Genomic DNA, 25,731 nt, shown 5'->3' on the forward strand with positions numbered 1-25,731 from the left:
CTGTCACAGGAGTGCTAGTAGGAGGTCTCTTTGATGGGATAGAAGAAAGGAGTAGAGAATACATTCATTAACTTCATCAAATTGAAATTTCAGCAGTTTACCTAAATTGCCCAACCATTACACACCTACAAAGGCATTTGGATGTGCCCACTTTGAGCCTGTTCTAAAATAACAGGTAAATAGCACATGATAAGTAAGAAACATTAAGGGGTCTTTTATCTCTTATGGCTGAGGCTCCTATTGAAACACTGGTCTTTCAAGGATCACCAAAGGATAATATGTGTCTTCATTCATCAAACACTTGTTCAACAAACGTTGAACACTTTGTGCAGCCCTTGATGTTGGGGATACAGAAGATATTTTTACAGGTTGCAAAAAGCCCCCAAGCCAGACTCAGAAGCTAGTGTGCCTTCTGTTTTGTAATGTGACTGGCTCCAGGATGAGCCCCACCACCCTCACATCAGTATGACATTAATAGTACCAGTGTTTCCCTTCAAGATGGTTTCTATTATCCCGTGGATGCTGCTTCTGCCCTCAACCTGGAATGAAGGAGGCCATCAGACTTTCCACAGAGCATCTTCCCATGCCATAGAGCTCATTCAGCCCACACAGCTGGTGAATACCATGCACTTACTCTCTTTCACTATATTCTCTCCAAATGATCTTCCTGAAAATCTAACGGAGGGCATAAATGAGGGAAGAATATCAGCCGACCCTAAGACCAGCCCACCTTTGAGTCTCATCACATCTCTGCCCCTCTCCTGCTCAGCTGCAGAGCCTAGCTCCCAGAGCTCCCTGGTAGGACACCCAAGCTTCTCCCTCTGGCCTGTCTGCCTGTTCAGGTTTGCCCACCACTGCACACCCTGCCTTGGGTTCTGAGCACATCTGATTGTGTCTCCTCCTGCAGACCAGCTAGGACCCTGCCCTTTGTCTTTGCTTCCACCATTACCCCTTTTCCCATTCCTGCATTTATTTATTTGTTTCTTATTCCTACATTTAACAAAATTCTTTAAACATTTACTTCTTTACTTATACTCATGATTATAATCACTATTAAAAACATCGTCCAGTATAAGCAAAAAATTAAATTACACTAAGACCACTCCAACCTCCAGAGACTATTATAATATTAAGAATATCAACTAGCTCTTTAGACACATAAAGCTACTAAAGCATGCAGACACTAAAGTAAGAGTAAATGGAAATGCCATCATCTATTTTGCATGTCCATGTTTGTTACTTATGACGTCACTTTCTTATTTCTGTTTCTCCCTCTCTCTTCAGATAGAAATAAAGTTTTGAAAATATATAGATATATTTCTCTCTTCATTTTCATTTAAGCCCTATGTATTTACACTATGAAGGAATCACACTTACAATATAATGACAACCCTGAACTGAATAAAGAACTGTTCCAGTGCCCCAAAGTGTGGGCAGAAGGACTTAGAGAAATCTCACCACATGCACACATCACCAAAGCACTAATAAGGTTATGAAAACAACACGTGTCATCTCTCATCCACTGTTCTGGGCCCATCAGGAGTCTCTCTCAGAGTTTCTTCTCATACTTGAAAAGCTGCTCACAGCTCCCTGTGGCCCCGGATCACTTGGGGGTGGGGGTGGCTTTCTTGGTGGCCCAGCCAGTGATTACCTGAGCAGGAGTGGCGATCTTGGTAGAAGCCGTCCCCGCAGGTGGGCACACACTGGCCATGCTGCATCAGCAGAGGAGGCTGGCAGGACGAACATTCCAGCCCACTGGTACACGTGGAGCACTGAGGCTGGCAGGCTGGCTCCAGACAGGGGTGGGAGAAAGAAAAAGGGAAGCCCTGATTAGCTCAAAGACACCACCCCTGTGCCAATTCTTACATAGCATAGCCCAATCCTGAGGCTCTGTACTGAGAACAAGAAAGGCAGGAAAATTACTCTACAGTCTTCAGTTGTGTAACACACACTTCACGCCAGGCAATTCACAAAGTGCTTTATATGTATGGGTGCATTTAATATTTACAACAACCCTATAGGGTGGTTAACCCCAATTTTTCACGTGAGGAACAAGCTACTAGAGGTTAAGTAACTTGCCCAAGGTGACATGAAGCTGGCATTTGAAGTCAGGAAGTTTGGCTCCTGAGTCTGTGCTCTTCTTATCCAATAACCCCCAATACCTTTCTCACTCAACCATTTCACAAGAATATCCCTTGTCTCTCCTTCCACAACCCATGGCAGAGGTATAAATGACTTTCAAAAAGTCTAAAGATTAGGAGTCAGGAAAGAAAGTAGGGGGAAGTAAATAATTACCTTTCTTGAGGCTTGAAAATATCCTAGAAACTATTCTAGGCACTTCATATATATTAACACTTAACACTTAATTCTCACAAAAAACTTCTGAGGAAGGTGCTAGCTAGTACTACCCCACTTTATAGGTAAGAATACTGAGGCACAGAGAGGTTGAATCTCACACCCAGGGTATAAACCTATATACTCTTAAATGGAGTATATATTAAACTTTAGCTCTATGAGTTAGAGATAGGGAAAAAAGTAACTATGATTTGGCCTCAAACAAGCCAAAATTCTGCCAGGTAAGATCTCCTTCTCAGTTGCATAAGAACTCTGAAAATTCACATGAACCCATTTTGGATCTCCTTGATAACCCACAGGAGATAAACTCTATTACCGATTATCTGTTTGATGTTGAACAAGCCAGTTAATTTCTCTGGCCCACAAGTTCCCCATTTGCAAAATGAGAAAGTTCTAGTAAGTGATTTTGAATGTCTATGTCAATTCCAAACTTCAATCTTGGATTAACTGAGTATTGTAATAAATGACACGAAAGATTCTGGCGATATTACTATCTTTGAAAGTCTTCAAAAAATGAAAAATCCAATAACAACCACCTAGTAACATCAGACCTCCACATCATCTATCCCCCAGTAAGCATGAAAACACCTGTGAAATGTCAGAAGAAAGACACGTGCAGGTAGAGATGCCAAGTAACCTATGGATGACATTACTACCTTCGAAGGGTTTTTGGAAGTTATGCATTTCTTGAGTGCATCACCCCTCCTTGACAACAGTGAGCCTCAGTCCACCTCTCGGCTATCTGCCCAGAGCCATACCTAAACAGAGAGCACCAGCCTGGTAAAATCCCAGACCACAGCTGTGCACACACTGTCCATTCCGCAGCAACTTTGTGGGGTCCTGGCAGAGGTCACAGTGCTCTGGAGACTGAGAGCAGGTCAAGCAGTCTGGGTGGCAATGAACTACAATCAAGGACAAAGAAGAGGAGAATTTGACAAAGACCATATCATTTCTCTTACATTCTTCCAAAAAAGAATCTACAGAGTATATGGGGCTATAGCGAAGAAGAAGAACAGAAAACTCTGGAACTTAGGTATGAAAAAGACCCCGAGATAGCAAAAATGATTTCAATGCAAGATTTCAAAGAATCTCTCCTTGTCTGAAACACTATTACTGTCTCTGGTAGCTCCACATTGAAGACACTAAAAATGTTACAGGACAGCCCTATTAATGCTTCTACCTGCTGGAATGCCTCTACAAACAGGAATCATCAGCTCCATAATATATGATTTAAATGAATTCAATAGTTTATGTTTTCTTAGATGTTTTTAAGCTTTGGCATGTATAGAAAGTTAAAACAAAACACAATTTTTAAAAAGTTGTTTAAAAAATACAGCCAGCTTTATTCTTTTTCTCTAAAATTCAAATCGCATTCAAAACAATTGGGATTATCATCGAATTCAATGGCAATTGTCAGCAAAGGACTTCTTTCAGGTTTTAAAGTTGTCAGGGACCTGATATTCAAAGTATAGTACATTATAATATGCTAAATATTTGTTTAGGAAAGCCCAGGGAGCCACTTTGGTGAAGGTAACGTAATTAAACCATAAAGTTGCTTTGCTTTTCCCATGATAAACTCTTCACAGAAACACTGTGATTAGCCAAAATAAGTTGAGTGCAACAAAAGCAACTGCCAATATGAAAAATTGCAACCCACAGAAGAAAACAATTAATTATGAAATATGAATGGAAGAAAATGCCACTTCTCCAAGAGAGACTAAGCTTATAGGCAAATTACTGCACAGCCAGAGCAACTCCAATGCTTGCCAACAATTATTAACTGGAACTAATTCAACCCCAGGTGATTTGAAAGCAGAGTTGCAGAACAAGTAGATAAAATTTTCTTTTGGAAGAAATTAATGAGTCTTTAAACTTCAAAAACCCATTTGAGAACTCCTAAGGAACCATCTGTTTAACAGCTCACCTTAAGAAAAAGAAAAAAAAAGGACACCTGTAACAAACTTTCAGCAATTGCCCTTATATCTTTAACAATGGAACAGTCCTAACATATATATTTGCTTTTAAAAGTTTCTAAACTTTAGGTTATTTGATATCCATAATAATTTTGCAAGGTAGATGAGGCACATTTTATTAACAAGAAATTAAGATCTAAAGAGGGTCAATGACTCGCCCAAGATCACCTACCCGTAATCTGTTGAGTTTGGTAAATACATGGGCAAAGATTAAGCAATATCATTTGTTAGAAAAATTAGCAAGAAACCAATCAACCAACAAACCAACCTAGTAGGTGACTTAAAAAAAAAACAAAAAACAAAAAACAAAACAAAAAAAAAACCACGAAGCAGGGAGAAAGAAGATCTCTGAACTTTTTGACAGTGAAAATATCTCAGTAGACATAAATCAGACATGGACCCACCTGATGTGCAATCTGGACAGCACTGTCCCTTCACCACTTGGGCTAGTGTGGCCACTGGACATGGTGGACAAGAGGGCTCATAGCAAGTTACCTGAGAGCCCCAGCACTCACACACTTTGCAAGGGCCATCCTCCCACTTCTCCCCTTCCTACATGAAACAGTAAAGAATGATGTTATCAGAATTGCAAAGATTCAGAAGACAGTTTGCTGGTGGAGAACTTAAAGTTCCCATAAGGGACAAAATGAAAGTCCTGTTCAGTACCATGCAAATCTAACTCTGAAATAGGACAGTCATTGAAGAGTTGTTTGGTTGTTTTTTTTTTAATTTTTATTTATTTTTGACAGAGAGAAAGAGCATGAGTGGGGGAGGGGCAGAGAGAGAGGGAGACAGAATCTGAAGCAGGCTCCAGGCTCTGCGCTGTCAGCACAGCTCCCGACACGGCATGAACCCACAAACTGCGAGATCATGACCTGAGCTGAAGTCAGACGCTCAACCGACTGAGCCACCCAGGTGCCCCAAAGAGTTTTAAATTAAAAAGGATAATATTACTCCTTCTTTGTTTATAATTGATTTATTTAAATGTAGAACCCAGGCAGAAAAATAAACTGAGAACACATTCTGGGGCTCATAAGTAAGCAGCATATAACACTTGTTTCTTAGCCTATCTCACCAAAAAACACGAGAGGGGATTACTATGTACCTATGATTAGCGGGTACATTCCATGCAATCTTTATAATAACAGTGGGAAGCTGGTTAAAGCCCTGAGTTTCCTTACAGTTACTCCAGTAAGAGTAACAGTAGAGTCATTATATTCTTAAAATTACAGCTCTTGTATGACCATTTTTAGTGGGCCGTAGATGTGCCATGGGCTTTCTCATGCTAAAATATTCTTTTTGGTCAAGCAAATTATGGTAATGAACATTAATATTTTGATGGAGAATTCAAAGTGAATTATAAAGAACAATTCCTTTTTTGCTCACTATCCTACTCACCCTGAAGATAGGAAAGAGACAAGGGTTCCTACCAGAATGTTTTGGGGTGATGAAGGAGGTAAAACAGGAGAGAATAGAAGAGCATATTATAATATAAATATTTGATAAAATATTTATTAAACCAATTGATGTTGAACACTCCAAACAATTAATGTGGCTATAGTTAGCAAAAATGAATGACAATGTTAGAAAAATCAGGAATATTATCTTGAGAAGGCAGAAGTGCTTTTCTCCCATTTCAAGGCAGACTGGATTCCTGGCCCCCTTATTCTATAGCCTTCAAAATTTTAAGCTTGCTTGTGTGAATAAATGTGCTTGCACTTTACCTTAAAAAGGAACCATACAATGCTTTCCTGTAAACAACCTTAAAAGAATGAACAATCAGTTTTGTTTTGTGGAACTAACACTCCCAAACCCCAAAAGCTCTCCATGCTTTGAAGAACATGAAATTGCATGGATGGTTAAACTGAATTTTCTAGGCCAGAAAAAATCAGAAAGAGGAAATCATCACAAGAAAGGGAAAAATATGTGTAGGAGCTTGTAGTTAGAGAAGTATTATCAATTGGGGAAAAAATAAGGTAAATAAAGAAGCAAAGTTCAATGAATCAAAGTGTTAGTTATCATTAAGATTCTTAATCTGGGACCATGGTGCCAACAAACATGACTATTAAAAAATACTATGGCAGTAAGGTTTCCCAGGACAGTTATGCAGATCATTGCTTAAAACAATGCTACCAATATCTATGTACAAGTTAAAAATCTATACTTACTGGAATACGTTTAACTTTACTTGCATTTGAGGGGATCTAGGGACAAAGAGAAATGTATTTATTATACCACTAAAAACACCATTAAACTGATCTATTTATTTTCTCATTTAAGAGTTATCCATTTTGCCCAAGTATCATGCAACATCATTCATTTATTATGAATAGAAAAAATCTATATATATCAAAAACAAGAAAAGCATACAATATGAGGTGAAGACAACATGCTTCAGAAATATTTGTGAATTCTGATTCTCCTTTTGTGCTTGAGCACATGGCTTCCATTCCCTTCAACATGAAGGACTTCACAGTCAAGAAATCTAAGCCTGTGGGGGCAAACTCTTGAATCTTGTATGGTACCACAATACTCTGGGGATTTCGACTCATTTAAAGCAACTTGCTTTTCTTTAACTCTGCCGGGCTTAATTTACCTCCAAAAATGGGTAGGAAAATTGATACTATGGTTGAGAAAATAGAAATTCTTCATTTATAGGCAGCCTTTAATCTCCTAACTTCTTAAGAAACAAGAACTAAATTATTGAATACCACTATGAAACAAACAATGCCAACAGCATAACAATGATGCCATTTCTTTAGCTTTTTGTTTTTGTTTTTGTTTTTTTTTAACGTGCCAGCATCTGTTCCAAGTGTTTCATAGGTATTATCTCAATAGCCCCATGAGGTAAGTACTATTGTTATCCCTTCTTCACAAATGAGGATTAAGTAACTTGTCTAAAGTTATAGTCAGCTAGTATGTGGCAAAGTAGATATTTGAATTTAGAGCCCAAACTGTTAACCTCACACAGTATTCTCTCCAGCATACACAGGTTGACAGATGCAATTTTCCCAAATCATGAAGAAAAAGTAGGTAGGAATCAAAGTACTTAATCCCAATTCTTATCATTTTATTCTGATTGGTCAATAAAGCAGTTGTCTTTATGATCAACTGGCCTATTTTTTAGAACACAATTTATCAACACTACAAAATCCCATGTGGAAGATCTAGGCTATACAAATAGAGCAAACTTGAAGAGATTAAGACAAATATTTTTTTTCTTTGGGTATATAATTCTTAAAAGTACAGACTTAGAAATAAAACCTTAGCAAATGGAATTTTGTCCCCCAACCAATCCATCAAAATCCTTTCCATTCTACCTGCAAAATAAATCTAGAGCCTTCCTTCTGAGACCAAAACACTATCACCACTCCTGGACTATTGGAAAAACCTTCCAACCAGATCACCTACTGCCAGCCTCACCCCCTTCCGTCACTTGCTCACAAAGCAGCCAAAGTAACCCTTTCACAAGTAAGCCAGATCACAGCATGGCTGCTCAAAGCTCCTACAGCTCTTGTCTGTGTCACAGTAAAACACACGTTTACCATGGCATCCAGGCTACCTAGTGGACTCCGGCACCAAATCCTTTCTCCCCCATTCTCTTGGTTCTAGCCATAGTCACTTTCTTGCTGTTTCTTGAACACACCAAGCACACTTCTGCTTCAGTCGTCTTCATTTGCTGACTCTTCCTAGCACATTTTCTCTCCCCAGGTAGCCACATGGCTTGCTCCCTCACTCCCCTTAGGTTTTGCTCAAATTTCTCCACATGAGAGACTTCTCCGATCATACACTAACCTTATGCACCTCCCTCCTCTCAGCTACTGGCAGGTTTTTGTCTGTCCCTTGTGTGCCTACACTAGAGCATGAGCTCCCCGCAGCAAGAGCAGTGACTCTTCGAGCTGTTTGATTCTGTGTCTCTAGGACCTAGCACAGAGTAGGTGTACACATTTGATGAACAATGAATGGGTAAAAGATATGAGAAGGTAATGCCCCCTCATCAAACTAATTTTGAATTATTAATTTTTAATAGTCTTCAGTTATTAGTCTGATACTCACAAATTCTACATTTTCTTCATAAACACAATAACCATTCCTTGAAATGCATTCAGGGCAGCATTTTCCATCTAAGTGAATTAATTCTTCACCCTGTAGAAGGATTGCAGAGGCACATATCAAATTACCATCTCTAGGTAGCAGTGCTAAATTGCACAACAGCTGGATTCCCTGACTGGAATGAAAAACCTTAGCAGATCCTTTGTTTTGGCCCATTGCTTACTCCATCTCCCCCTGTTGTCTTCCTATGGAAAATCTAGGCAATGCACCTCACCCCTCCAAGTGCTTTTGTATTCCAGTTCTGGAATGCATGTGTACAGATCCTTCCATCATTTCCCACCCATGACCAGGAGCTCCCATGAATAAGAATGGCCAAGATTGCGACGTCTGAGTGGTTTAGTTGGTTAGGCATCCAACTCTTAATTTTGGCTCAAGTCATGATCTCACAATTGGTGAGATGGAGCTCTGCATCAGGCTCTGTGCTTGGGATTCTCTCTCTCTCCCTTTCTCTCCACCCCTCTCCCACTCATGCTCTCTCTCTCTCTCTCTCTCTCAATCTCAAAATAAATAAACATTAAAAAAAAAGAATGGCCAAGATTAATTGTGGTAGTATTGGAAAGTTATGAATTTCAGGAAAGGATCAGGCTATCTTAAACATACAAGGTTTGAACTTGTGATTTGGTTTCATTAACAGTGCTCAAATCAAACCAACACTTTTTCTTGAATACGAAATCAGATACATCCCTGTATGCACAGATGCAGTCTCAGGAATAAATTAAACAGTAGAAAACTAATTTTTATTCAGTGTTCTGAAACTGTTATCCACATAATCACTATTTTTTTAATTAATTATAAGAGGAAGGAAAAAAGGTCACACAAAGAAGGTAGATGTTTAGCTTTCAAAGTCTTACTATTTTAATTTCCCAATATTAATAATTTCATAATTTTTATTTTTATTATAAAATAATAAATGCTTACTAAAAAATTAAACAATTATAAATTCTATAACCTAGAAAGTACAATTCCACTGCCATCTACCTTCCAGGGAATCTGCTGTTAAAGACATGATTTTTGTTTATAACTTTTCATATGCATATACTAACATCTAATATCTATAGGCTAACGAGTATTCTTTAAAGCGCTTTCCACTTTCTAAAGATATATATACTGTCTAAAGAATGGTGATGTTTCTTTAAATCAAGACATTATTTAATTTGGGATCTACATTACATTTAAAGTGCAGAAACCATGTTATGTAAAAATTGAATAACGTAGAGCAAACAGAATAATCACAATGATATTTCATGTTTAAAAACACTTTGCGCTACAAAATACATAAAATAAAAGCAGTGGTTGTCTTTGAAATGCAGCATTATTGATGGATTTTAAAGTCTCTTTTCTACTTTTCTTGAGTTGTCAATTTGTGAAATGAATATGTATTATTTTAATGAAGGAAAATACACACTTTTAAAAGAAATACAAAAATACATGAATGATTGTAACTTTTTATAGTGCCTCAAAACTGATTTCAAAAAGAAAGGAGTTGTATAGACAGATCACTGTCCATCAAAATGTAATGCCCATCAGAGGCCAAGGGAGAGCAGTGGATGCTATAGCGGGCAGGCGTATTTACATATAAATGGTTTTGCAGAAACGTGACAAATCAGCTGGTAGCACAAGACTAACCCAGAAACAGTGAAATTTGCTGTCAAAGCATATAAAAGGGTTTATATGCATGTAATCTAAGATGCTTAAAACAACATTTTAAAGCAAGACAGAATATATGTACTTCTATTGAAGACAAAACACGTGAGCAATTCTTGAGTGCCCACTCCATACATACAGAGAAAACTGAAAATGGAGCTGGCATCATCCCAGTAGGGCAAGGAAGGTAGCAGTTTTGAGTCTTCAAACACTACTGTAAATAACAGCAAGCCTTGCTGCTGGGGAACAAGGATTCAGTTTTGGTGAGGTAGGGAGTTCTAAATAGATGTGCTATTTATAGAAGAAGCCTGGATGCCCCAAACTGCGTCAGTTCACTGCGGTGAGGAGCTGGCTCCAATTAGCATTTGACTTTTGCTTTGAGAAAAATTGCTTTGCGGAACAAAACTAATTCTTTTCTTTTTAAGAGGATTCTGCTGCATAGGTCAGATGGAATCTGCTAAGCCCTCCCCACCGAATCACACCAACATCCCTCTACCAGATGCAAGACTGTGTGATTCCACTCACTTGCCCATTGGAAAAGGAAACACTCTTTTAAGGGAATTTTCCTCCACTGGAGAACGGAAAGGTACCTCATACTTATGGTATGCCTACCCTCTTCTGTGCATTTTGCTAGAAGCTTCAATCCCACCTCCCCACACTACCATCATTTTATGCCTCATATGTGAATGCTAAGTCCTTTAAAAAACAAAGTAATTTGACTTCTTGAATTCATGCTTAAAAATACCCCAAAATGTAGAAAAAATGAGAATCATCATACTATGCTATTTTACTATTGATTTTATTTGTGTTTTGGTGTCTAGGGATTTGGTTGGATACATCAGAAACAAACGTCATATGATTCTTTCCTTTTTTAAAAAAGAAAAACTGTGTGCTGATTTCCATGCTACTCAGAACACTGCTGTTAATAACCAATGTGATAATTCTTACAGTGGTGAAGGTGCACAATTCTGTCTCTTCTTCTAGAAGTTTATTTTTTTGCATCTTTGTGGATGTACATACACTTAGATTTAATCTATCCTTGGTATCTAGGATTAGAAACCAAATGACCTTGGTATTCTAGATAAGGCTAAAAGTGGGGTAGAACTGAATAAAAATACCAATAGCCTACTTTCAAACTCCCCTGGCAGATAGTCATTTTCTTCAGATGCTCCTAATGCATTTAATTCATACTTCCATAATCATTGGTGCTACTGCATATTGATTTCTGTTTATGTATCTGACTTCCCCCAAAGCCTGGAAACTCTTGAGATTAGAATGTGTCTTATTCCTCTTTTTATCTCCAAGCTAAGCAGAAGTTAGGAAGTTTGTACTCCAGGCATTCACAAGGTCATTAACCAGTGCTATTTGCAGAAGCATGGCACAGAATGAAGGCTAAGGGATATTTCTGGTAAGGTTCAATTTTGGTTAAAATTTCATTCTGGTTCCAGTTTAGAACCCAGTGCCTTAAACCACATTTGGAAACACAGAGGTCACCTGGAAGACACTAGTTTAGTTAACTAAAGACCTGGAGAAATGGGATAAAGGCATTGGAACTCCTCAGTTCATAAATGAGGAGCTGGGGGTGAGAGAACTGGGAGGACATGAGATGGTGCTGTGGGGTGACTGGAGGGCAGTTGAGGCCCTCTGCACTTACCTCAGTGGTCGCTCCCCATTTTTTCTAAGAACAGCAAAGATGACCTGGCATACGGGGGCCACAGATAGGTGTCGTGGAGGATAGCAGGCACTTGGAAATGCATTAGCATTGGAGACAGTGGGTCAAATTATTTTCTGTGATTGAGACTCTTTGTTCAGACTTCACTGGAAATAGGTGGCTACAGAACCCACCCCACCAGAATCACCTCTCCGACATTTTCCATAAACCCTGGGGTATTATTAGGCAAATTGAAACCTTAGAAAATAACCCTGCATCCTCAGGGAAACTGCCAAGGCCAGGAAGCCCAGCCTCAGCCTGAGACAGAGGGAGAAAGAAAAGGGCCCTGAGTAGGATTTTTCTCATCTTCATCCAACCATTCTGACTCCCCTGACATCAAGAAGGAAAGGAAATGAAAAGGCGTGTGGGGGGAAATAAATCTGCAAAAGCAAGACCCTCTTTACCTAAATATGTTTCAGCTCTGCCAAGACTTAGAAGTAAGAGGCAAGATGAAAAATCACCCTGTCATTGACAGCCCTGTTTGAAAGGTTGTTCCTCCTCAGGCTCAGTGCTAAGAGGAGCTGAGATGTGGGGGAGAAGAACTAGAAAGAAAAATGCCTTCACAGACGTCCAGTGCTTCAGATCTTCTGAGTTTCCCTCATCTACTCAAGTTCACAACCCTGCGGGAAATTGGTGGGGCGGATGGGAGCGGTGAGGGAGAAAGACACAACTTTAAAAGCAATTTGTTTTGCAATGGGTCAAAATTGAGTTCAAAGAGGAAAAAAAAAAAAAAAAAAGCAATTTCCCTACAATATACATCTATAGTCCAAACAGAGCCTGCTTTGTTAGAAGCTTCTAGAAATTCTGCAGACAGCAAAAGTCAACAGAGGTTAACTGAGTTAATTATTTACGAGGTTCCCCTCCCTCTCTTTAAAACAAAAACAAAAACATTTCATTTTCTTTCCTGATCCACAGAAGCAGCCCGTAGGGGCTGGCTCTCCTTTCTGCTAAATGCTGTCAGTGGGGCCTGCAACAGAAGCTGGGCCATGGGAGCACCTGCAGACCTCTGTTTTACAAACATAGCAAGCTGGGCAGGCCCCCAGCCATGAGGTCCAGCTGCGCTGACTGATAGGCTAATGTCCCATATCATGTCCTTCCCTTTCACGTCTCCGGCTCAGGGCTTCCAATCTGACCAGATGCATTGAGAACTAAAAACTCCAGGGGGCTGTTCCAAGCCAGTCTGAACAAATAGTGACATTTATTTTACACCACAGAATCTTTGTGCTAGAAGACTCTGTGAAATGTGAGTGGTCAACCTGGCTGTCGCCTTTGCTGCCAAAAAGTAAGGAACAGGTGAGGCACCAGCTATCCCTTTGTAGAGAATTGTTACAGTCCAAGTGGAAATGCCTTTGCTTCTTACCCGGGCACACTCCACTTTGGCACACTCTCCAGTCTGGCAGGTCACTTGGCCGTGGTCACACATGCAGAACTCGCAGGCAGAGCCCTTCCACATTTCATCCTGGTACCGCACAATCCCATTGTGTGAGCAGCTTCCTGCAGGAGACACGCATTCCTCACAGCATTCCCCGTGGCGCTGAGCCCTTCTCTGACCCTGAAGAAACAAAGATGGCAGATAAAGGGCAATGTTCTCCACCCGACCTAACCCAGCTGAGGCAAGTTCCTCTCTGCCTCAGCCCTCCTTTCTAGGAAGCAGATCTTTTATATCTTTATCTAATATTTCTAGGCATAATAAAACTTTCGATTCCCTCAAAAGACACACTGGACTAAGAAATGCATTTCCTAAATGCCCCAGAATAAATTTTTATAAATCAAGCTACACTCCATCAAATACCTTGTCACATCTTAGTGGGGGGCAGGCCTGTTTGTGGCACCTGACCTCACCCTGGTCACATATACATGTGGTACAGGCGTTTTCGTTCCACTGGTCACCATGCTGAGGAAAGAAAGGACAAAGTGGAAAATCAAATGTCACATATATCAAATAGAAATACAGGAACATAAGACACACAATTTTTATTACCATTTTTAATTGAGTCACATTGAATGTACTTCTGAGAATGATGTCATTTAGGCAGCAACAGCCTCTAAGAAAAAAGTCAACAAATGTCCAAAGGGAACTTTACATTCATTTTTATTCAACTACATGCATTCCACAGATGTGTTGAGGGCCTACTCTATGCCAGGCCCAGGCCCAAAGAGTCTCTGGAGGATCAAGATTCGTAAGAAGACCCTGTTTGCTGCCTAATCAGTTGTCATTCTTTAGCTCCTCTTCTTTGCCAGGAGACCCAGTGCCTACTGCCACATAGTCACTTTCCCAGCTTCCCTTGCAGTTAGAGCAAGGGCATTTCCCAATCCTGACTGAGGAGACCTCTGAAGAAGTTTGCTATAGCACTGGAAGCCAAAGACTCCTCTCCCATAAAAGAAGAAAAGCCATCCCTTTTCCTCACCAGCCTTTAGTAATGATTGTGTGTGGATGAGCTGCCTAGACTTGAGGAAGCCATCTTGGGGACATGAAGGGACAAGACAGAAAGCAAATGACAACATGCAATGGATGGTAGGGTGGACAGATCAGAAAAGAGCTTAGGGGTAACTGGATGGCTCAGTCAGTTAGGCGTCTGACTTCAACTCAGGTCACAATCTCGCAGTTTGTGAGTTTGAGCCCCGCATCAGGCTCTCTGCTTTCAGCATGGGGCCTGCTTGGGATCCTCTCTCACCCTCTCTCTCTGTGCCTCCTCTGCTCACACTCCCTCTCCCTCTTTCTGAAAAATAAATAAACATTTTTTTAAAGAGCTTAGATCCTTGAAGACATCACTGAGACCTGAATTGATCAACCCTACAACTACCCTATCTCTACATTTCTTGTTATATGAGATATTTCATGTTTTCATTTTAGCCACTTTTAGAGGAGTATTTCTGTTACTTGCAACCAAAAACATCACAATAGATATAAAGGCCATCTCTTCCAGGAGAAATTAATCTGGCACATATGTGGCTATTGTATTGGACAACACAGATCTAGTACATACAAAAATCGTTTCCCAATTAGTTATGTTCATTCAGACTTCAAGTGACCCATCAAGAATTTGTGACACTTATTCCCTAATATTCAGTTCCAGATTCTGTACTGAGAGTCATAATTCCAATTTGTACTTAGTCTTCCATAGGGTGGCTGACAAACAAATAAGTAGTCGGTTTTATTTTTTATAGGTTCTTTGCTTTTGAATAACGTAACCTTCTTTTGGCTCAGTAGGGCACTCCTAAGATAGAACATCCACTCACTCATTTAATTTGCTGAACTCATTTTTATTTGGCACCTATTATGTGTTAGGCACAATTATCTAGATTATTCCAATAGTACTTTCAAGTGTGCAGTTTCCACCACCCCTAGCTTCTCACCTCTCTTGCCACTCTCCCCTACCACCCCCATGCTTCCCCACAGTGTAAGGCAGGCAGAAGCTGTCTCTGGATATCAGTACATGCAATCCAACCAAAGCAGATAGACATTCCAGGGCCTCCAACCTAAGTGTAAACTGATAGTAACCAATGATAGTCCTTTTTTCCCTTTGAGACGTGTGAACAGTAAGTTCACCAAGGTTCGTGAACCAGGTGCTGCCTGCCAGCACATTCCTTTATATTTCTAATCCCCTTCAACTTAAGTTTTTCATAAAGGCTTTTCACAAAGAGAAGAAAAAAGCTGTTTATGTACTGAATTACTAATCTTGGCAAAGACTCAGACAAGAGGGTGGGGAGGTGTGGTGGTTGGAAGGGCGGAGGGCATATGTGTGAGAACGTATGTCAAAACACCTACAGTGGGGACATCAAAGGTTACCTCGTATGCTTGGCCAGATGCAGAGCAGGATCGGGAAGAGCACTGTGGGCAACATTTTCCAGGAACTCGGATGATAGTTTCATCCTTAGACCCAAAAAAAGGAACAATCCATCAAAAGGAGACATTAATAAAACCCACAATAGTAGGAAAATTTCATTCATAGCCCACTCAATCATGTGCCTCAAGCATCCATAAATAGCAATTTCCTCTCGTTTAGTATTTATTAGTCACCTGGTGCTTTGATAAGAATTTGCACTTCCAAAGTCAGTGTGATTCTTAAGACATTTGCACATTCCTCAAGTCCTACCCTCTTTTCTAAGAGCAAACAAAAGCACAAATAATAATAATAACAATAATAATTGTACTCAGTGTTTATCAGGCATTATTTTAAGGCTTTACATTATTTTAAGGCTTCTTTCCTAAGAAGTAGATGTTCTTTTCCTTGTTTTACAAACAAGAAAAGTAAAGACCAGAGAGATTATGTGACTTGCTCAAGGTCACACAGCCAACCTGGTTATGATAATGGTTGGAGCAAGACTTCACAGCACAGAACCATACCAATACTTAAGGATATTTACACTCCAGCTGAGTTATCGCTAAATCCAAAACGAAGTTATCCCTCTATTGATAAGCTACTTCACTATTCTTTTGCATCTTTATGTGAATCCACACATTTACATATATGCACTACATGCAAAAAAAATCAATCATATCTCTAGATATTTGGGAATAAAGGCAGAAAAAAAGTAGGTGAGCTATTTGGGAATAAGGGCAGAAAAAAGTGGGTGACAGAGACTAAACGCCCAAGGAACTGCTCCCTGCCCTCTCCCTACTTCTCACCTCTACCACTCTCACCCCCCAAATATTAGACCATTTGTCTCCATTGCCCTGCAAAGAATTTTCACAAGAACAGTTCCGTCATTGATACCAAAGAGTCAGCTTCTCACTTTGATTTATCACCACAACCTTTTGAATGACAGGAAGGTAGACAAATTAAAGGCAAGGTTACAATATACTAAACTTTAAGGACCAAGAACTGGTTTATCTTACAGTTACTTTCACTTTGTCTTACAAGAAGCACAAAACAGCTTTAACTTTTCTTGAACGGTTCCAGTCATACCTCAGTAGTTCTTTAACTCAACTATATATGATCAGTTAAATTAATGCATTACTATCTAATAGGGATTTATTTCAAGCAACTGAGTCACTGGAATTAAAATGACAACTGTTTTTGATGCTTTAGGTTATTTCATTTCCTTATTCTTCTACATGAAAAATATTATGACCATTGATGTTTAATAGAGTAGTGAAAATTGGGACACATGCTGAAATCATCAAGCATTTCTGAACCTCAGAACTCTTCAGCTTAATGAAATTTTAGTGAGAAAGTAAAATAACGGTATATTTGATGTCACACTATTCAGTAATTTTATTGTAGTAAACAAATGAATTTATACAATGCTTGGTAAACAGGGAACGAATGTCAGGATCACAAATCTTGAATCAGCACAGAGTTAGTATCAGTCTATCTTAACCAACATGGACTAGACCCAAGTATAGTAGCAGAGTCATCTCAAGAGCATGGGGGAAGGAATTAGCTGTAGTAAGGTTGATACAAGGAAAATCAAACTTTCTAATTCTTACTGGCAATACCCAATTATATATTTCATTGACAGAAACAGAATCTTTATTCACCAATCCAGATCAATAAGGGCAGGAAAGAAAGGCATTTAAAGAGAAGATATCCCAGGTTACAAGAGAACTATCTGACTGAGAGGTGGTAATTCACCCGGGCTGGTGCTTCATAAGCAAGACTGGACATGCAAGTAAGAAGATGCACAGTAAAATAAGGTCAGAAAAATGGAAAAGATTTTTAACAGTGCATTTTGTTGCTATCTTCTATCTGTATCATGTCATCCTGGGCTATGTAGATTTGTCCTTCCAAAAGCATAGGCTATACAGGGGCCAGACAACTATGGATCATGGACCAAGTCCAGCCTACCACCTGTTTCCATAAACTTTTATTGGAACGCAGCCACGTCCACTCATTTACATATTATCTATAGCTGTCTTTGTGTTACAATGGCAGAGTTGAGTAGTTGTTTCAACCGAATGGCACACAAAGCTGAAAATATTCACTATCTGGCTCTTTACAGAAAAAGTTCGCCAACCCCAGGTCTTATATAGTACCTTCAGTAAACACAGAAATTGATACAAAAAAACTATGATTACTGTCATTACAATTTGGGGTAGTACTACCATTAAGGATATATTTAATTGTGGTTTTTCATATTCCTTAAATAAAAATATTTATGATAAAAATTTTATGGTGTATTATGGCTAACAGCTCTTGGTGAAATATTTTCCCACTATGATACCTCTGTAGATATAGAAAGAGATAAAAATTTCACCACCAAAAAGTAAAACATCCAACCCCCTGCCACTGCTATGAGGAAGTCCCATTGAGCATAAGACATTTTATGGCCTTTCTTTGCTGTGTAAACCTAAATAGATATAAGAACCATCACGTCTGCCTAACTCCCTGCCTTTCTATACCAAACACAACCCAGATTCATCCCTCCGGTGTGTGGCCACAACTGTTGGAAGCAGTCAGAATGCCAGCCCTCACCTCCCTCAACATCTTTCTTGCTACATCTAATCAGAGCCCATAATGTAAAAAGGGGGAGGGAGGGAAGACTGGGAAGTATGTGTGTTGGAGGAGGCAGAGAGAGTGATAAAAAGTAGCAGGATAGGACAATGCCTCAACTGAAAAGCACATGGTCACTGAGAGGGAGGAAGAGAGCCTTTGCAGCGGTGCATACTGGGGATTACAGTTTTTTTGTTTCACATATTAAAAATGTAAGAGGGCTGAGCAGTGGAGGTAGAAAAAGATCCAATCTTAGTACAATAGGGACATACTAAATGGAAACCCTCAGACAAGGAGACATATTTCTTAGCATCTGGCTATGGATCCAAGAAGGGGAGTTAGCCAGGGGCAGGCCACTTACCCTTGCAGCTTTCGAGCAGTGGGTATGGACAGATTTCTCTTGATCAAGGATGAGTAAATAGAAGGCAAGGAACTTGGGAAAAACCCTGAAGAGCAAACAAAACTAATAATGTTCTGAAGATTCAGAGAAAGAGCAGACTTCTGAAAACTACACCTATAGGATCTAAAAAAAAAAAAAAAAAAGGACTTAAAAGCAATTTTGCAACTTCAGTAAGATGCAAGAAAATGCAGTCTTTATTAAATGGAAACAAGCAGCAATAAAGAAAGAATAAGCATTAGGATAAAAAACTAGATGAACCAGTGAGAGGAAAAATAAGGAAGAATTAAAAGAAAAAGTGAAATAGTCAAATTAAAATCAATACTAGAAGTGGTAAATACAAACTCAAGAAGCTCTCTCCATATGAAGAGGAAAGAGGAAAGACACAAAGTGAAAAATGGTAAGAAAGAACATGATTGATAATAAGGGGGGAGGGGAGCAATCCAAGAATCATCATAACTGTTTCTGGAGAAATGAGAATAATTGGAATTAATATGATTAAATCAAAACCATAACTGGAGAAAGCATTTAAAAAACTAGAATACAGACTGAAAGGGCTTCACCATATTCTAGGCAACAAGGTGAAAAGACACCTCACCTAGAAATATCCTGAAAAATTTTTTTGATTATAAAGATAAAGATACAACCTGCAAGAATCCAACAGACTAAAATTAGCTGAACACAATGGAATAGAAAGCAGGCAGACATCAGACTTTCCCACCAGGGCACTAGATTTCAGGATTCAGTGGAAAAGAGTCCACAGAGTTGGGATGTGAAGAAATTAATAATGGCTCCCAATTTTTGACCCCTCCAATTATACCTAATGTATGTGGGCAATAAGAAAATGATTTTCAGGGGCGCCTGGGTGGCTCAGTCAGTTAAGCATCTGACTTCAGCTCAGGTCACGATCTTGCAGTTCATGAGGTCGAGCCTCATGTTGAGCTCTGCTAACAGCTCAGAGCCTGGAGCCCGCTTCAGATTTTGTGTCCCCCCCTCTCTCTGCCCCTCCCCTGTTTGTGCTCTGTCTCTCTCTCTCTTTCTCAAAAATAAATAAACATTAAAATTTTTTTTAAATAATAATTTTCAAACACTTAGTGGCTGAGAAGACATACAATCTTCTACCTTTCTTGAAAGAAGATTCAAAGATGAGGTTCAACCTACTCAGATTAATCAACATGGGGAATGGGAAAATTATAGTATTTAAAAAAATTGGTGGTAATATCATCAGAAACAACTCTCATCAGACCGAACAGACCATTTTAATGTACCTACAAAAATGTGGATGGGTCAGAGCTCTGTTCACAAGGCATCTGGACAAAAGTTGAAAGCAAGCAATTTCAGTATAAATTTACATCCCTCCCTAAGGGAACAACACCCTGTTTGAACATATGATATTTCTTTTTGTCAGAGATTATCACCAACTTCTCTTTTATTGTTATTAATTTATTTTTTAATTTAAATCCAAGTTAGTTAACATATAGAGTAATAATGATTTCAAAAATAGAATTTAGTGATTCATCACTTACATATGACACCCAGTGCTCATCCCAACAAGTGCCCTCCTTAATGCCCATCGCCCAATTAGCCCATCCCCCCACTAAACACCCTGCCAGCAACCCTCAGTTTGTTCTCTGTATTAAAGAATCTCTTATGGTTTGTCTCCCTGTTTTTATCTTATATTTGCTTCCAACCCTCTATGTTCATCTGTTTTATTAATTCCACATATGAGTGAAATTATATGATATTTGTCTTTCTCTGACTTATTTTGCTTAGTATAATATACTCTAGTTCCATCCACGTTGTTGCAAATGGAAAGATTTCATTCATTTTGATTGTTGAGTGATATTCCATTATATATTATATATATAATCAGCATTATATATATTGCTGAGTATATTCCATTATATATACCACATCTTCTTTATCCATTCATCAGGCAACGGACATTTGGGCTTTTTCCATACTTTGGCTATTGTCAATAGTGCTGCTATAAACATTGGGGTGCATGTGCCCCTTCAAATCACTCCTATATCCTTTGGATAAATACCTAGTAGTGCAATTGCTAGGTTGTAGGGCAGTTCTATTTTTAATTTTTTGAGGAACCCCCATTCTATTTTCAAGAGTGGCTGTAGCACTTTGCATTCCCACCAGCAGTGCAACAAAGATCCTCTTTCTCTGCATCCTTGCCAACATCTGTTGTTGCCTAAGTTGTTAATGTTAGCTATTCTGACAAGTGTTAGGTAGTAGCTCATTGTGGTTTTGATTTGTATTTCCCTGATAATGAGCAATGTTGATCATCTTTTCATGTCTCTGTTAGCCATCTGGATGTCTTCCTCGGAAAAGTGTCTATTCATGTCTTTTGTCCATTTCTTCACTGGATTGTTTTTTGGGTGTTGAGTTTGATAAGTTCTTTACCTCATATGTCATTTGCACATATCTTCTCCCATTCCTTCATTTGCCTTTCAGTTTTGCTGATTGTTTCCTTCGCTTTGCAGAAGTTTTTGTCTTGATGACGTCCCAATAGTTCATTTTTGCTTTTGTTTCCCTTGCCTCTGGAGACGTTGAGTGAGAAGTGGCTGCAGCCAAGGTCAAAGAGGTTTTTGCCTGCTTTCTCCTCAAGGATTTTGATGGCTTCCTGTCTTACATTTAGGTCTTTCATCCATTTTGAGTTTATTTTTGTGTATGGTGTAAGAAAGTGGTCCAGGTTCATTCCTCTTGTGTGTTGCTGTCCAGTTTTCCCAACACAATTTGCTGAAGAGATTGTTTTTATTCCATTGGATATTCTTTCCTGCTTTGTCAAAGATTAGTTGGCCATACCTTTGTGGGTCTATTTCTGGGTTCTCTGTTCTGTTCCATTGATCTATGTGTCTGTTTTTGTGCCAGTACCATACTGTCTTGATGATTACAGCTTTGTAATATAGCTTGAAGTCTGGACTTGTGATGCTTCTAGCTTTGGTTTTCTTTCTCAATCTTTTCATTGAGGGCTGATTTGTGACCCAGTATGTGATCTATCATGGAGAATATTCCATGTGAACTTGAGAAGAATGTGTATTCTGCTGCTTTAGAATGAAATGTTCTGAATACCATCTGTTAAGTCCATCTGGTCTAGTGTATCATTCAAAGCCAATGTCCCCTTGTTGATTTTCTGCTTAGATGATCTGTCTATTGTTGTAAGTGGGGTGTTGAAGTCCCCTACTATTAAGGTACTATTATCAATGAGTTTCTTTGTTTGTGATTAATTGATTTATATATTTGGGTGCTATCACACTGGGCACATAAATGTTTACAATTGTTAGATTTTCTTGGTGGATAGACCCCTTAATTATGATATAATGCCCTTCTTCACCTCTTGTTACAGTCTTTATTTTAAAATCTAGTTTTTCTGATATAAGTATGGCCACTCCAACTTTCTTTTGATGACCATTAGCATGATAGATGGTTCTCCAACCCCTTACTTTCAATCTTCAGGTGTCTTTAGGTCGAAAATGAGTTTCTTGTGGGGCACCTGGGTGGCTTAGTCAGTTAAGTGTCTGACTTTGGCCCTGGTCATCATCTCACAATTCGTGGTTTGAGCCCCTCATCAGGCTCTATGCTGACAGCTCAGAGCCTGAAGCCTGCTTCGGATTCTGTGTTTCCCTCTCTCTCTGCCCTTCCCCCACTCATACTCTGTGTCTCTTCCTCTCAAAAATAAATAAACATTAAAAAAAATTTGAAGTAGTTTTTGTAAGCAGCATATAGATGGGTCTTGTTTTCTTATCCATTCTTATACCCTATGTCTTTTGATTGGAGCATTTAGTCCATTTAGATTTAGAGTGAGTACAGAAAGATATGAATTTAGTGCCATTGTGTTGCCTGTAGAGTTGATGTTTCTGGTGATGTTCTCTGGTCCTTTCTAGTCTTTGTTACTTTGGTGTTTTGTTTTATTTTTTCTTTTCTCCACTCAAAGAGTCCCCTTTAAAATTTCTTGCAGGGCTGGTTTAGTGGTCATGAACTCCTCTAGCTTTTATTTGTCTGGGAAACTCTTTACCTCTCCTTCTATTTTGAATGACAACTCTACTGGATAAAGAATTCTTGGCTGCATATTTTTCTGATTCAGCATGTTGAATATATCCTGCCACTCCTTTCTGGCCTGCCAAGTTTCTGTGGATAGGTCTGCTGCAAATCTTATCTGTCTTCCCTTATAGGTTAAGGACTTTTTTCCCTTGCTGCTTTCATAATTCTTTCCTTGTCTCTGTATTTTGTGAATTTGACTATGACGTACCTTGTTGATGGTCATTTTTTGTTGAATCAAATGGGAGTTCTCTGGATTATCCCAGCCTCTAAAATGTGATTACAACCATGAAACAAAAAAATATATCCACATTTGCCTACAAAAAAATTGGAATGAATTACCCCAAAATATATTGTGGTGTTTTTGAATGGTAGAAATATAGATGATCATTTTCTGCTTTTCTGTCTTTTCCAAACTTTGTTTAGTAAGTACAGATTCCTTTTACAATTTAAAAGAAAAAAAACCTCTTACATTAAAAATCAAGTTTTTTCTGGAGCTCAAGACCTGGAAACACACTTTTTCTGATGGACTTGTGTGTTTTTAACATTTAATGGGTTAATGCATATAAAATAGTTGCAATCATGTTCAAGTCTGGTAGTGACTATTGTTATTGTGATTATTACTATACATAAATGCTATATAACTCAACATTTTGGAAGGCCATATAGTATAATGGTTAAAAATATGAGTCAGGTGGGGCACCTGGGAGGCTTAGTCAGTTGAGCATCCATCTTCGGCTCAGGCCCCATGATCTCACAGTTTGTGAGTTTGAGACTTGCATTGGGCTCACTGCTGTCAGCACGGAGCCTACTTCAGATCCTCTGTCCCCCTCTCTCACTGCCCCTCCACCACTCACTCTTTCTCTCTCTCTCTCAAAAATAAATAAACATTAAAAAAAAAATGAGTCGGGTGTGGTCTGTTGAATTTGTGATGCAGAATTGACTAGGTTAGAAGCACTGCTACTTCCTAACTGTGGTACCTTATGCAAGTCACTTAAGCTCTCCATATCTCAGTTTTATCTATCAGCAAGAGGGGATGATAATAATGGTTCTTACTTAATCAGGTTTTTATGAGAACTACAACGCCCTTAAAATTAATGACTGGCACATAATAAATGCCAAAACTGTGGTGATGGTGATGATGACGATGATGGTAGAAGGTAGACAGTGGTGATGATGTTACCGTCAAAAGCCTAAATTTTATAATGCCCCTTTATATCATCAGAACATCTCATATTTAATAATGATATTAAATCAAGAAAAATATTTCTAAATAATCTGAGAGTTGTTTTTCTAAAGTATGTGATGGCAAAAATACAAACTTAATGATACAAGAGTGATTAAAATCAACCTATTTTTAAGACTTCAGAATGCTTGCATATCAGCTAGCTCTAAAGTATGGTACCAAATTTCATCTTTTTAAGTTAATTATGTATGTCAGTGCAAACTATATGTGAGTGCAGTGTTTGAAGCTAGAGTTTGTGTTTAATGTTTTTAAAAAAGGGAACTAGCACTTTCAATTATTCCAGTATCTATCCCCCTAACATGCAGTCCATTAAGGTTTCAAAGATGTAAAGCAGAAGGCTCACAATGTGGTGTTTCCTCCATGCCTCCTCCCACTTTCCTTATTGCAATGGTGGCAAACTGCTTAATTACCCTTCATACACAAGGGAACTGAATCCTGGAAAGTGCTAAATCAAAATGCCCCAACACTACAGCGTCCTCTGAATGTGAGATATTGTGCAACTCTACAGAGAAGCTCATTTGTAATCTCAGCACTGGGAGAAGACTTTGTGATGAATTGGGAGATGGGACATGAGCATGGTGGTTGTGGTAGAGTGGGTAATACAATCGAGTCTTTCAATTAGATACATTTTCCCTTTATTTGGCATTTAGCATTTCTTGTCTAATTGCCTTTTGTCTGCCTTTAAAAATATTGCCCAATTGTCACAATATGCCATGTTATTGATTTTGTTTTATTTGACACAAAGTACTGCTCTGTATCAACTGAATGTTGGCTTCCAGCTTTTCCTTAGATCAAAAATGAGCTATTTTTCAACTGGAGGCAAACTCCTTTCATGGTTATCTGTCAACTGCCAAGGAACATCCATAGGAGCCTCTGGAAGAGTAAAAACTATAAAATACCATGTATACCACATTTATTTGCCATTGATTTCCTCTTCTAAATTTGTGTGAAGAGTCTAATGTTTTGAAAATCAGATGAACTTTAAATGAAGAACAAAATCCCACCATTTTTTTAAAGCTTCCCAGAGAAGATTTGAATAACTTGAATCATTATCTTATAAGAATTAAAAAGTACACATCTGGATAATCATGTTCAAAGACATGCATATGTCTTTAAAAGCAAGACTATACCTATGCACTGAGACACAATACCTGATCGTATTACTGGCTTTTCCAGATGTTTAGCTTGACATTTTTGCAACATCTGCAACTGCCTTCTTTGTAGGTACCCTCAAGGCTCACTTTCATTATGTAAAGATTACCCTAAATGGCTGATAATTAGACCTAGCTATAGCTTCTAACAGTAAAAGAAACATCTCAAGGGTGGTCTCCAAAAGTATAAGGAAAACAAAACAGCCTTTGCTTCTTTTTCCTAGTACTTTTGAGGCCTGCCTGACAAATTCAGAAGAGGCTCAAATTCCTGAACAGTGAAGTTAATAGTCTATGAATGATCCATTTAGAGGTTGTCTTCCTTACCTGGTTACAAAACAGAGGTTGACACTGAGCTGTGAAGCACTGGGCGACCCCATTTCTACACACACATTTAGCACACCGACTCAGTGGCCAGTCTTCCCCATCCTGGAATACACGGCCTTCATAGAAACAAGGTTCTGGAAGGTCAGAAAAAATAAGGATTACTGGGGGGATTGTACTTGCTGATCCCAGGGCTGACTGCATGGGTGTGCAGCCAGTGTAGTCACACAGGGCCCTGTGGTTGGGGGCGCTCAGACTTGGGGATTAAAACTCTGCAGTCAGGGGCACCTGGGTGGCTCAGTCAGTTATGTGCCTTACTCTTGATTTTGGCTC

The 25,731-nt window shown here is 39.0% G+C and overlaps 1 protein-coding gene across 3 annotated transcripts in view; it reads right to left on the reverse strand.

Moving 5' to 3' along the window:
* Positions 1 to 25,731, reverse strand: part of FRAS1 (Fraser extracellular matrix complex subunit 1) — a 429,297-nt gene that overhangs the window by 225,303 nt on the left and 178,263 nt on the right. For all 3 annotated transcript variants that reach the window (XM_042936116.1, XM_042936114.1, XM_042936117.1), the window contains exons 6-14: positions 25,402 to 25,535; positions 15,587 to 15,670; positions 13,589 to 13,690; positions 13,157 to 13,348; positions 8,385 to 8,474; positions 6,497 to 6,532; positions 4,733 to 4,880; positions 3,114 to 3,257; positions 1,652 to 1,786 (exon numbers count right to left, since the gene is read on the reverse strand). In XM_042936116.1, coding sequence (XP_042792050.1) covers positions 1,652 to 1,786; positions 3,114 to 3,257; positions 4,733 to 4,880; positions 6,497 to 6,532; positions 8,385 to 8,474; positions 13,157 to 13,348; positions 13,589 to 13,690; positions 15,587 to 15,670; positions 25,402 to 25,535 — 1,065 coding nt within the window. The remainder of the gene's footprint in view (positions 1 to 1,651; positions 1,787 to 3,113; positions 3,258 to 4,732; positions 4,881 to 6,496; positions 6,533 to 8,384; positions 8,475 to 13,156; positions 13,349 to 13,588; positions 13,691 to 15,586; positions 15,671 to 25,401; positions 25,536 to 25,731) is intronic.

The sequence above is a fragment of the Panthera leo genome, chromosome B1 (assembly GCF_018350215.1).
Source record: "Panthera leo isolate Ple1 chromosome B1, P.leo_Ple1_pat1.1, whole genome shotgun sequence".
NCBI lineage: Eukaryota > Metazoa > Chordata > Mammalia > Carnivora > Felidae > Panthera > Panthera leo.